Source organism: Pogona vitticeps, chromosome 1 (assembly GCF_051106095.1).
Source record: "Pogona vitticeps strain Pit_001003342236 chromosome 1, PviZW2.1, whole genome shotgun sequence".
Classification (NCBI taxonomy): Eukaryota; Metazoa; Chordata; class Lepidosauria; order Squamata; family Agamidae; genus Pogona; species Pogona vitticeps.
In genome coordinates this window covers 166,880,874-166,894,898 of record NC_135783.1, presented here as the reverse complement: position 1 = coordinate 166,894,898, position 14,025 = coordinate 166,880,874, and the positions used below count along the sequence as shown (strand labels likewise).

At 44.8% G+C, this 14,025-nt stretch overlaps 1 protein-coding gene across 1 annotated transcript; it reads right to left on the bottom strand.

Annotated features, from left to right (window-relative positions):
* Positions 1–7,469: 7,469 nt before the first annotated feature.
* RAB20 (RAB20, member RAS oncogene family) lies at positions 7,470–10,728 on the bottom strand. Its single transcript, XM_020796724.3, has 2 exons — positions 10,425–10,728; positions 7,470–9,418 (listed from the first exon to the last, which is right to left on the bottom strand). Exons 1-2 carry the CDS (start codon positions 10,591–10,593, stop codon positions 8,886–8,888), a joined length of 702 nt encoding a protein of 233 aa, XP_020652383.2. The 5' UTR covers positions 10,594–10,728; the 3' UTR covers positions 7,470–8,885.
* Positions 10,729–14,025: the final 3,297 nt, after the last annotated feature.

Below are 14,025 nucleotides of genomic sequence, written 5' to 3'. Positions count from 1 at the left end.
ATTTATATTCCACCAGATGCTGGATTGCAACACCAGAAGTTGTGATTATAACATTTGGAGGGCCACATGTTTTCATACACTAATTATACTTCTACACTTAGGTTAGGCATCCTTCAGTCTCAAGACTATAACGTGCTCTGTGTGGAGGACTTGGAACAGCATCTAGTGTGGCTAAAAAGGCCAATTTGAGAGTGATAATCCCTTCCCCACTGAAGACAGGACATGATGGCGCCGTGAGCGGACGCATTTCTGTACAGCTCCGATACAATCACTATTACCTGGTAGATTACCAACCCAAACAGAAGTCTCTCCCCTGTTTTTCTGCTTCTGTTTCTTCCTTTGGATAACATTCTTTGAAACTATGGGGAAAAGGAGAAGATCCAAACACCCCCTCAGCCAAGAGAACTCGCCGATAAAGACATCAAAACAGAGGCGGCTGGAAGACTGCCCGGCATGGTCAGACGCTGCAGAACCAGAGGGTGAGTTTGCTAGACCTGGCTCTCCCGGTTCCCTAATCAGAGATTTTGCAGAAGACCAGTTGTTATCCTCCTTGACTTCACAAGATAAACATTCCTCACAAACTGAGAATGCTTTTAGCAATTTCTTTTTAACTCTGCTTGGCGAACACTGCGTAATTACTGGGGAGACAATTATATATATATGTCAACAGCTTAATGCCATTATAGCTCACCTGGACAAGCTCAACAAGACTATTCTGCCCATATCTTTATGTCCCGGACTAGACACAGGACCTCACTCTAGTTGCCTAGAGAGAAACAGAAAATTAACCGTACCTGATACTCGGATGTGTGCAGAGGTTTCCAAGGGGACATGCCGCTCCCTAATGAGAAATCAAATTGTGTTGGAGGTCTGGGACACCCCGTTAAACAAAGGTAGATGGACAAATAAGCAACATGTGCTCAATTCACTGGGCAGCCTCTTATGCTTGGATAGTCATAAGATTGATTTATTAGAAATGACATGTCTTCCGCGGTGCTCCCGATGGCCGCGCTGCCTCCGTGTGCTGCTGAAGTTCAAAAGTTTCAGAATTCCTCGTTTACTCTATGAGAAAAAATATCTTCTCGAATTCTACAATATATTCTTGCGAAGAGTGTTCAGCGACACGCCTTTTAAACCACTGATATCAAAGAACATGCTGAAATGCTCTTTATCAGCTTCCTCTGAAGCTCCAAGGACAAGACCTGGACAGCTGCCCAGCTCTCAGTTAAGAGGTAACGGCCTTCAGAATACAATCATTAGAGCTGACTCTCCATCTGTTAAGAGCCCAGGCGTTCCTTCTCTACTATCTGAACTAAAAGCAGCAACTAACAATATTGGAAGATCCTTAGCGAAGCTAAAATCAGCTCATCTTGAGCCTCGCATGGAAACACACTTGTCTTGTCCCAGTCTAAGTAGTGCCCAGCACATCGGAAAAGGCAAAGGGAAGAGGAAAAGCAAGGAATTATGCAATGATTCTCCTCCTGACCCTTCAGAATCCAAGTCTACAGCTGATGCATTGGGAATTACTCTCCCTGGGGCAACAGCACCAAGCCCCTTGTCCAAACATAATACCTCCACTATGGACCTGATCATTCCTGAACCAGACACATCAGCAGATCTGATGTCACTAATTTCGCCAGCCAGACCCTCAAGTGAGACACCAGGCCAACTGGAAACAATTGGCATTTCCTCAAAAAAAGTTCCATCGGGGGAGACACTGCCTAGGACGAAGCCTAAAGCCACCCCAATCTTGGAGCACCTCTCTTGGAAGCCCATTGATGTGTGCCCTCAGACTGAACCATTGTCCACCCTACCACATATACAGCCCAGTTTCAGCTCCACCAACGGTCCTGACCCAGGAGAACTTCTACTGCAGCTTGATATCGATATAGACAGCGAGATTTTGCCTAGCGAGGCCATTGATGGGTTTAAAGTGCTACCACGAGAAAACCAGAATCTGGTGCTCAAGAAGGTAGAGGCCTTAAGGCAGGAGCTGAGGACTCTGGTCGAATCCTCCCAGCCCAAGAGCACCCTTGAAGGATCCTTATCCCCTCGGGGGACGAACGCCTCTATCTCGTCGATCTCCAATGAGCCTACAATAAGGTTAGAAGCCTGCAAGGGCAGGACCCCTCCACATAAGGAATACACCCAGGCAGTGTTGCCTACAACTACCTGCACTCCAGTGGGCCCCTTGTCACTAACCTCCTCACCGTCTACTGGTGCCCAGTTCACCAGAGGAGCACAAAGAATGCAGGATGACCAGCCAGGACACGACAACAGAGGCTACAGTGATCTCTCTCAGCCCCCTACTCTCAGCAAGGAACCACTGACATCACTGCAAGTGCCCTGCTCCTCATCTAATCCAGCTAAGGTGAGCGTGGACATTCACAACCACGAGAATCTCAGTGACTGCCCTACAGTCCCACTGGTTCTGCTCGAACCCTCGGCTACCTTGGCTGCAAACAACCTATCCAGGGTGGTCCCATATGCAGACAGTCTGCCGCTGAAGCCGATGATGTGTACCCCACTGCTGTCTGCAAACTGACATACTGCCAACTTGCCCTCCGTTGGCCCATCTGTTGACCTCAGACTGATTTCCTGGAACGTGGCGGGGTGGTACAGGAAACTGCAGGACCCTGAGTTCAGCGATTTCCTCCGAGGCTATACCATTATCTTACTCCAAGAAACGTGGGCAGCTCATTCTATACTACTATCAGGATATGCCTCATACTCCCTTCCAGCACAAAGGCGTATGGCAAAGGGCCGTCCATCTGGGGGTCTAGCAATATTAGTTGCTGACTCCCTATCTTCAGATTTCGTGCTCACAGTTGATGGCAGTTGTAAAATCCAGGGTATTAAACTTAAAACCAGGAACCAAGAACTCTTGATAGCCAATGTCTACATGCCCCCAGTCTCTTCTCAGTCTCACAGGGCCAGTCAATGGGAAGCCTTGAGCCATGCCTTAGACAATCTGGATCTTAGGTTTCCAGGGATTCCTTTGCTGTTAGCAGGCGACTTTAATGCCAGAGTAGGCCAGGGCGAGGTCGTATTCAACCGTGTCCTGGATACATTTAGTGATGCTTCCCCCTTACATCTATATGTTGCTGAGAGGCAGTCTAAAGACCACCAAATTAACGACGCGGGAATTCATTTGGCAAAACTCTGTCTACTTAGAGGTTTGATCTGGCTAAATGGCCTTACAGAGTCCGACAGCGAGGGTGAGTTCACATACATCTCCCCCCGGGGATCCAGCACAATAGATTATATCTTGATCCCTGTTTCCCTTTTACCATGCGTGGCTGAATTCAGGGTGGGTGAGCCCTTAGCTAGTGACCATCTCCCCTTATGTTGTAGCCTTGCTCTCAATGCAGACTCTACTGCTCTGACCAACATCGCCCTCGAGGAGTGCCCATTGATCCTACCTAGAATCAAATGGAACCATAGAGCAAAACATCTCTTTGAAAAAGTAATTAATCCAGAGATGTCACCGCAAGGCTCCCTCAATTGGTTATCTTCATCAAAGCCCGAAGATCACATCAAAGGGTTTGAGAATCTATTAGACACCATCTTAGCTAGCCTTGGCCAACTTCCTCAACAACCTCAGAAAAGACAGGCTCCGGCCATATGTCCTAGGTTAGACAAGGAATGTCTTGCCCTGAAGCATGACATGAGAAGGATCTACAATAACTACAGATCCTCAAGGGCCTCCAAGCTCCCTTCTCAATATTTTGAGTTGGAAAACCACCTCAGAATAGCCATTAAGAAGCTACACCATCGCTCTATAATGGACCGCTGGTCTCATTTAGCTCAGGCTATCAACTCAGGTAGCAACAAAAAATTCTGGGAGGTGGTTTCAGGTTCTTTTATTTTTAATAAGAACCCACAGGACCTCCCCTATATACCAGCTGGGACTTGGGAACAGCATTTCTTGGCCATTCTTTACGACAGCTGCAAGCCCACACTGCCAACCGACTCGCTCCCACCTAGCGATATTCCGGAATGGGCCCCAGTCACAACTAGTGAAATAACAAAACTTATAGGACACCTTAGATCTGGTAAGGCTCCGGGTCCCGATGCCCTTCCTCCGGAACTGCTTAAGGCCTACCCCGACTGGTGGGCGCCTGTGCTTGCTACTTTATTTACTACCGTTAATCGATCTGGTATTATGCCTAGGTCTTGGACTCAAGCCATAGTGATTCCCATTTATAAGAAGGGTGATAAGAAATCCCCTGCAAATTACAGACCAATTAGCCTTCTCGCTATCACTGGGAAGATGTACGCCAGTTATCTACTCTACAAATTACAAGACTGGCTATTAGATCAAGATATTCTGGGACCTGAACAAGCGGGTTTTAAGGCAGGAAAGTCTACATTAGACCACTGCCTGATTTTATCCCATCTGATTTCTAAATATACCTCTCAGCGCAATACTCGCTTGTATGCAGCCTTCCTAGATCTAAAAGGGGCCTTTGATTCCATCGATAGAGATATCCTATGGCTAAAGCTCGCCAGGCTGGGTATTGATAGGAGGCTCCTCTTCTTAATCCAAAAACTCCATGAGGGCTCTACATGTCGCATAAAAACGTCGATGCTGGGGGCCCTTTCCAATCAGATCTTTTCCAACAGAGGAGTGAAGCAAGGCTGCGTTCTGGCACCAACTCTGTTCAATCTATTTATCAATGACCTCGCCCCACTCCTACATAATATCAATGGTCATAGCCCCAAATTGGGCCATATACAGATTCCAGTTCTATTATATGCGGACGACATGGTTATCCTCTCCCGCACAAGGGTTGGCCTAAAGCGGTTAGTTATCGGTTGCTATGACTATCTGCTACGCAATAATCTCCAGTTAAACTTTGAGAAATCTAAAATTATAGCTTTTGGCAAAGCTTGGAAATCCTTCTCGTGGTCTTTCAATGGCAACCATATTCAGCAGGTTAGAGAGTTTAAGTACCTGGGTGTCTTTTTTCATTATCGACACTCCTGGACAACTCACCAACGGGCAGCAATTAAGTCTGCTAAGCTCTCGGCACAGGCTATTTTACGTTTCCACCATACGTGGGGCCACTCTTACATCCCTGCTGCGCTGCAGATTTTCGATGCTTCTATATGGTGTGCCCATCTGGATGTCTGCATTACACAGTTCTGTGGAAAGAGTCCAATCCACATTTCTGTATAAAATCTTTGGTCTTCCCCACTGTGTGCCCTATGCTGCTCTATGCCTTGAAGGTGGCCAGCACAAGATCGAGACTCAGGCCTGGCTCAGATGTCACCAGAGGCAGCAGCAATAGCAAATTGCTGCTAATTAAAGAGTTCCTTTTACATTTTCAAGATGCACAAAATTCATGAAACAACATCATATGCATCATATACTCCTTAATTAGCAGGAATATGTCACTGTCAATGATGTCTTTCCTGCTGTGCTGGAGCTCCACAAAATGATACTATCCAATGTATTAAATTAAGTCTAGAGAACAGATGTACCTCTGTCAAGATGAAGAGAGTTGCAGACCATGAGGGGCAATTTATATTCCACCAGATGCTGGATTGCAACACCAGAAGTTGTGATTATAACATTTGGAGGGCCACATGTTTTCATACACTAATTATACTTCTACACTTAGGTTAGGCATCCTTCAGTCTCAAGACTATAACGTGCTCTGTGTGGAGGACTTGGAACAGCATCTAGTGTGGCTAAAAAGGCCAATTTGAGAGTGATAATCCCTTCCCCACTGAAGACAAATACAATCTGTCCCCTGTCCAGCTCCCTGATTTTGCTACTTTCGTGACTGCCTCTTCACCTTGGCCTGCTGGACAAGGGTATCTTCAAATTGGGAGAGGTTGTGATGCACTGCCTGCCTCCAGGCTGAATGCTCAGATGTCAGGGTTTCCTATCTGTTCAGGTCCATTCCTAAGGCCTTCAGGTCATGCTTGCAGTAGATGCATGACTTCAGGGATCATGCCATGCAGCTGCTGCAGAAGCAATTCAGGCTGTAGTCCAAAACTGCTATTATATTATATATCTTGCTAAGCACTTAGGTTTGTATTGCCAGTCTTTCTCATCATTCCTGCCTGGTGGTAAGAAAGATGAGGGGGGGCTAATTTAGAATTTCACTACTGAAAGGGAAGTGAGGCAAATTACAGGGAGAAGTCAGAACCCAGTGAGATGCATGACTTTTCTTAAAGCAGTGCAATTCTGAAGTTGTGGTTCTATGCATATCTACTTGGCAAGTTGCAGTGACTGAAGCTGGCCTGACTTCCAAATAAACATAAATGGATTTCAGAGCAAGTCAATTTCCATCCCTGGACCTTTTCCCATTGTTGAGAAGCAGAAGAAAGAGATGGCGCAGAGTTAGAATTACACCATAACTTAGCCAGCTGTCTGGTGTAAATATTTGACTACAATGAGGCAGTGCTTTCCTCTTTTGCTTAGAGCCTCACAAAACCCCTGAATCAAGTATTGATGCACTTTAATATGAGATCTCGTTCTCTATTCTTGTGATGAAGTTTTATTTTGTACCATAAATAAAAAATTGGCTGGAATCCTGTTTAGCAAGTTATATCACATAATTTGTGTGATGTCGTCAGCTGCAGCCATGCCATGGCCATTTGGGTAAATTAAAGGTTTCCTCTCGTGCCTCCAGGTTCTGAGAATTCCTTTGGATTCCCTTTAACCAAGGGAAGCTTTTAGGAACCACAGGCCAGGTGGAAGAAAATACCTGAAAATCACTGCCACAGGTCCTGAAGGTGGCAGGACAGACTCTAGATCACCCTTAATAAGGAACAGCTGACCACACCAAGCTCAGAGCAGTTTCTTTGGTACCAGAATCTTCCCTAAACAGAATAATAATAAAATACATGTGTATATATTTTGAGCATTTTCATACAATACAGGATTGAAATGTAGGACAAAAGTCATGACTTGTTCCTGTTTGGCATAGTAGAATGTTGGACTCAGGTGACATGGGCTTAAATCAACATGTAATCTGTTATATGATTGTGGCTCAGCCACACCTCTCAACCTCATCTCCATCTCAGGGCTATTTGATGATAAAGTAAGGGGGTGATAGATGCATATGCTGTCTTAAATATATTAGAGATCTGGGATATAAACATAATAAATAAATCAGTAAGTTTTAGACACACTGGCCCCAAATATTTTAGAAATTATAAGTTACAGAAATTGTTGATATTTTTGCTTAAAGTGATTTTAACTGTTAATTAACTCATAAAATTTAGAAAGCAGCAACAATTACAGATTTAAAGCACCAAAAAAACAAAACATTTCATGCTGCTTCTGAATGCTAATAGTGAGATGCTCTGGCAGTGTTACCTGGGATACTGATTTCAAACTCTCTAGAAAATGTCTTACCATAAATGCTATCCAATGGATTTTATTTCAGTAAAAGTTCCCTTGTAGAACTTGAAAACGAATAAGCCATATTCCTGGCAAGGTAAAAGTCATCTTCAAAGGTTGAGTATCTTTTTTTAATGCACATTTTAAAAAAACATATGTTTTTCCCAATAGCATTATTGCATAGTATCAAGGACTGGTATCAATGGCTGATAGTCTTCAGGACATACAATTCCCTTGGTTATTCAACAAAACGTTTCCCCTTATTTGCATCCATTCCCATCCTACTACTGTTCATGTCTATTTCATTAAAAGAGACAAACCCACTTTTGAACTCCCACCGATCATATCCTAACTGGGATCATGTTTGGTGCCTTCATGACAACCTAACACTCTGATTTCCTTGCCACTAGTGGATGAAGTCCTATACCCATTAGGATAGGGAAGAAAAAGGACTGGCTTGAAGCCAGAACTGCTGTGAGCATAAGACTTTCATTTTGTAGACATGTGTACAAAGCAGCTACCATATACTTGCCTTTTTCCTTAAAATGGACATTTAAAGAATTTAGCAACCCTTGTTACCTAAAGGTATACATAAATCACATCCTACTTCTGAAGAGATAGTGAAGTCACATGCAAAAAAGAGCAGGAAGATAACTCCCACAAAACAAGTCAGAATGGATGTTAAAATTTCAAACTTTTGTTGGAGATGTAAACAAAAAGACGGTTCTTTTTACCATATGTGGTCATCATGCAGGAAAGCCAAAAAATATTGGGAAAGGGTTCAAATGCTTTTTGTAACAGGTTCTAGAGATTCCGATAATTGTAACCCCTGAATTCTTCTTTTTAAACATAATTCCGGAATCAATAGAACCAATGAAAAAATATTTAGCCATCCATATCTTGATAGCTGCAAGGATTCTCTTTGCTAAACACATTGGAAAGATCCAGAGAATCCATCTCAAAATGAGTTAATAGCAAAAATTCTGGATATAGCAGAAATGGATAAATTATCAGAATGGTTAGATCCGACAAGAAAGAGGAATGATGACGATTGTTGGCATAAATTTTATGACTGGCTCAGAAACAGAATGCAAGTTAATATAAACTTGATAATAGAAAGCCTAGGATTAATTTAGAAATAGAATGTATATCATAACTAAGCAATACAGGGAAGTCATGTATCTGAAATGTAACAGGTAAGAAAGAGTATTTTAAATTGTTTATGTTGATTTGCACCCCATTTATCCCATGTCCCCTTGTTCCCTATCCCCACACATAAACCATTAAAAAATATCACAATGAGCTTGATTTAGAAATCTTAAACCACTGTCATACATGGAAGCTTTACTTAAAAATCAACTTCTATACCATTGCATACTCTCCTCCTCTTAAGGCTGCCTGTTATTCCATTCTTTTACTAAACTCCAGTTTCACAGAAGAGCTGTTTAAAAAAAATCTATTCTTGTTGATCTTTATGTTTTTGTCATTGCATCCTTCACCTACTTCAAATTAGTGTGGAAAAAAATTATCTGCAGCAGACAAACTGTGTGTTTTTAGTTGTCTTGTAATTATTCAAGTCTACAGTTTGTGGCAATCCTTCAGCTTTTTGTTGCAAAATTACTGGTACCAACATATCAAAAACAGTTTCAAAGAGGTAGTCTACTTTATACCCTGTTTTTGCACTGGTTTCAAAGCACATTTTTTCTGCTGCTGGAGCATTCTTCTCATCCAACATTCTGTATTTTAGAATCTTCTTATAAAGTACTATGGCATCATCCATATGAACTTGTTTTTTCATCTTGGGAGAAATGGAAGTATTGATGGGCGTCTCACACTGATATTTGTCTTTTGTTTCAGGGGGGAAAGCATATGCATCTGTGAGGTCAACTTTGTTCCCAACAATAGCAAAGATGCAGTCTGTACTGGCTGTGTCTGTTAATGCGAGGAACCTGTCCTCAAGTTCCACCATGCTCTGCAAGTTGGTTACATCATATGTGAGGATAACAGCTGCTGCTCCTCGGCAGTACATAGACCCCAAGCCATGAAACTGCTCACGACCTAGAAGAGAGGATATAAAAAAGATGTTTGGGGCAAAGGCATCATAATTTTAGAAATATAAAAAGAAACAAGCATCTTCAGTAAAAGCTATCACAAAAGTTAGGTTTAGTTCTCTAATATTCTACAACAGTATCACAGGAGAAGCATATGGAAAATACTTTTAACCATAAATAACATGAGCAAATGAATTCACCACTGCCCTGAGGAGACCAGCTTCAGATCACCCTGCCTCTCCTAGTGAGCCAGAGGAAGCAGACACCATGCTCTGCCAAATCAGAAGACTTCCGGTCTTAATTTGACAGTGACTTTGCTATTATTTATCTGTTTATTTATTTGATTTACACATTAGCACAATGTTAGGAAACGGTGAAGGTAGCAGGGGAAGAACACGACCAAACATGATATGGGTTACAGGTTCTGTAAAAGAACCTCAACTTTTAGTCAGGCTGTTTTAGAAACTTCATTCGCAAGGTCCCTAAGTCGGAAGCGACTGGAGGCCACATCAACAACAATGCTGAAGGGTAACATTTCAGGCCTCTCTTGACGTCGTCCTCAACCCCATTGTAACTTTTAACGCTTTGGTCAGCGACTGAAGACGCCACGTGGGGAGGCTTCAGAGGACACCTTTTCCGTTTCCCGGCTGGGAATGCGGAGACCGGGTTGGCGGCCGAAGCGCTTCCCTCAAACGCCCCCTTTCCCGTTCCAGAGCCAGGCCGGGCGCCGGAGGTCCCGCGGGAGGCGCCCAGGCCGGCGAGGAGGGCGAGGCTTCTGCTTCATGCGGCTGTTTCGGAGGAATTCGGTGAGGTCGACAAACCGACGAGGAAGGGAGTTCAAGCGCCTCCGTTCGTCCACAGAGCCAAAGTCCCTTCGGAAGGGCGCTGGAAAGCCACTCCTGTTCACCCTTGGAGGTTGGGCGGGGGGGGGGGGGGGGGAGAGAGAGAGAGAGAGGAAGGAAAGGGACAGTCTCAAACTAGCCGGCAACCAAGTCCCGGCGGCGTCCGCTCACCTGCGGTGTCCCAGACGGAGAGGTTGTGGGGGCCCCATTGCTTGAGGTAAAAAGCGCCGCCGACGGTACTGACGGTATCGTGGAAGCGCCGCTCCATGTAGCGGTGCAAGAGGGACGTCTTGCCCACGTTCATATCCCCGAGCAGGACCACCTTCCCGTCAGGTTTCATGGCGCCCCCGAAGGCCCCGGCGGGACGGCGTAGCTTTCGGAGACTCTCGCTCCTTTAGGGGAGTCAGGAAACTTGGGGGAAGGCGGGGCTCGCCTCGCTGTTGGCGCTTTCCCCCCTCCCTCTTTCCTCCGAGGCCGGGCGGCAAAAAGGAAAGGGCCGCGAAACGCTGCGGCCACAAGGGGGAGAGAGAGACCGCGGGAGACGTCGGGAGGGTCCCAGGCTCCAAGCAGCCGGTGGGCGCGCTGCTCTTGCCCGAGGAAACACACCTTGCTGGGCCCCTGCAGGTGGGAGACTGGCCGATTCCCAGCTTTCATATCTTAACCGTGGCTTATTGGGCAAACAGCCTGGATGGGTTGGATGACTGGGAGGACACATTTCCTTAAAATTCCAAATGTGTCCACCGAACCTAAAAGGCTATTCTTATTTGCAGTTAGCACATTGTTGGGATGTGTGTGAAGCGCGCATGACCTAATTTGGCAGGATAAACCACATGCCTCTTCACTGATTACTCCTCATCTGATAAGTTACCAAGAGCATCCCTCATGCATGGATGAAGTATTGAGACTGACTGATTCCCAAAGGATTAAACAACTCTACAGCATTCTGTTGCAAAGATATCTGCAAATGGATCTTGGTACATTATTGCTTTAAGGCAGGAAAGTTAGCCAGAATCCTGTTTGCTTATGTGACTTTGTGAGGATGTAATAATACAATACTGTCATTGTGTCAGCATTTCCCTCCCTCCCTACAGGCTCAGCTTTGGACGCCTGATCTCACACTGCCTGCAGTCAGGCACCCAGCATGTGACCAGTCAGATAAAGAGGAGCTGATGGGGGGGGGGGAGGCTGCTACTTGATTTTTCTTAAAGGTGTGGGGTTTTTCCAATTGGATTTTGGCCATTACTTTTTGAACAAAATGTTGCAAAGCATACAGTGGTGCCTCGCAAGACAATGCTAATTAATTCCGCGAAAAATGCTGTCTTGCGAAAACATTGTCTTGCGAAACGCGGTTCCCCAATGGAATGCATTGAAATCTATTTAATGCGTTCCAATGGGGAAAATTGTCATCTTGCGAAAATCGTCCATAGAAAACATCGTCTTGCGAAGTAATCGTCCTGCAAGGCAATCATCTTGCGAGGCACCACTGTATAGGTCAGTGCCTTTAGAATTGCTAGAATAGGTCATAAAAAGGTATATTTCCTATTCAGCTTTACCAGTTAGAAACCCCTCCCATTCCAGGGGCACTACAAGCTTTTCTAGTATCTGAGGCAGAAAGAGAAATGCTGCATGCCCCCTCCAGCCATATCAGTTCCCCTTGATTTACTTGCGTTTAGTGCTAATGTCATATTTTGGATGGAAGAAATATTGAAAGGAACTGTGAGGAAAAGGTACAAAACCCAACAAAAATACCTAACTAATCATTCAATATTACAGTATTTAAAAAATTTCTATTAAGTAGCTAATGATGCAATGATTATGAAAAGTGCTTCCATTACAAGACACATCACAGCAGTTTCACCTATGAAATCTAGTGCTTGAGTCTGCCTGTTTGTCTATGTGTCTCTCTCCATTTGTTCTTGAATTATATGGGAAAATATTTATTAATTAATTAATTTAACACATATGCCGCCCACACTATCCAAAGGTCTCTGGGCGGCTTACAACAATTAAGATACAATTAAAAAGATAAAACAATTAAAATACTGTGGTGTCCGCCCTAGGTTATATGCCTTATTTATAAGATAGATGTTAATATGGTTGTGAGACAGGGCCAAAGGGGTGCTGAAGAGGTGGAGCCTGGGAGAGAAGTTCAGTCCGAGTCAGAAAGAGCTAGAACAGAGGATAGTTTGGGGTTTTGGAGGCAGAGAGTGTTTAAGGAGTGATTAATCAGTGATTAGTCAGTGTGACCTATGTTAATTAATATAGAAGAGATTAAACAAAAATATTGAAGCTTTGTGGAACTTTAAGAATGTACTTAAGAATTATATCTGAAACCCTGTGTAATCAATAAACTTGTTTCTTTATTTTAAGTTCAGTACTGGATGGACCTTAGTCTTTCATAAGAAAAGTTAGTTGATAGAGAGATAAACTGGTGGCAGTGTATTAAAGGCCATGTTGGGATAGCTCTGTGTTTGGTGAGACAAGCAGGGGCCACTAGAGCAAATGCCACAAATACAATTAAAATATATACTCTAAAAATTGCCATCAGGACCCACAGTTGATATTATTTCAATTAAAAGCCTCCTGGAACAGGAAGGTTTTGACTGGCGCCGAAATGTCATCAACATCAGCGTCAGATGTATCTCAATTGGGATGGCGTTCCACAGTCTGGGGGCAGCTGCCTAAAAGGCCCTCTGTCTACAAGTCGTCACTCTTACCTCCTTGAGGGACGGCTCTTTCAAAAGGGCCCCCTGGCTAGATCTTAACTGCCGGGTAGGCTCATATGGAAGGAGGCGGTTCTTCAGGTGTCCAGGGCCCAAGCCGTTTAGGGCTTTATATGTTAAAACAAACTCTTAGAATTGGGCCTGGGCAGCAACTGGTAGCCAATGTAACTTATACAGAATCACCTTGATGCGTCTCCTAGCGGCCCCACCACTCGCCAGCCGCGCAGCTTGATTCTGGACCAGGTGCAGCCGCCAGGCCATCTTCAAAGGCAGCCACACGTAGAGCGCATTGCAGTAATATATACGAGATGTTACAGTGCGTATGTAACTGTAATGAGACTCCACTCGTCCAGGTAGGGCTGTAGCTGGTACAATTTCCGCAGCTGAAGGAAGGTGCCCCTCGCCACCTGGGCTTCTAGAGTTAAGACTAGGGTCCAGGAGCACCCTCAGGCTGGGGGCCCTATCCCTTAGGGGGAGTGTGGTGGCGCTGAGGGCTAAACCGCAGAAGCCTGTGCTGCAAGGTCAGAAGACCAAGCAGTCATAAGATCGAATCCACGCAACGGAGTGAGCGCCCGTCGCTTGTCCCAGCTCCCGCCAACCTAGTGGTTTTAAAGCATGCAAATGCAAGTAGATAAATAGGGACCACCTCGGTGGGAAGGTAACAGCGTTCTGTGTCTAAGTCGCACTGGCCACGTGACCACGGAAGATTGTCTTCGGACAAACGCTGGCTCTATGGCTTGGAAACGGGGATGAGCACCACCCCCTAGAGTCGAACACGACTGGACAAAAAATTGTCAAGGGGAACCTTTACCTCATTCAGGGCAGGGAAATGGCCCTCCAGCCTGTCTGTCTTGTCTGGATTGAGTTTCAATTTATTAACCTAGTTGTAAGGAGGACAGGAGTCATGGATGCCCTTGTCAGCATGCCATTATGCTCCAAACAGGGAATCAAGGCCCCCATCCAAATTGCTGCTCAGATAACTTCATCTACTCTGCTGGTAGCAGAGAGTCTGCAAGGTGCCACGGCCTTGGTAGATACTCTTCCCAAGA

What these genes read in the sequence shown, in the direction of transcription:
- RAB20 (XM_020796724.3), bottom strand. Translation starts at nt 10,593, where the DNA reads ATGAAACCTGACGGGAAGGTGGTCCTGCTCGGGGATATGAACGTGGGC. An exon ending in CTCCGTCTGGGACACCGCAG is followed by an intron (nt 9,419 to 10,424) that starts GTGAGCGGACGC and finishes CCTCTCTTCTAG; the next exon opens with GTCGTGAGCAGTTTCATGGC.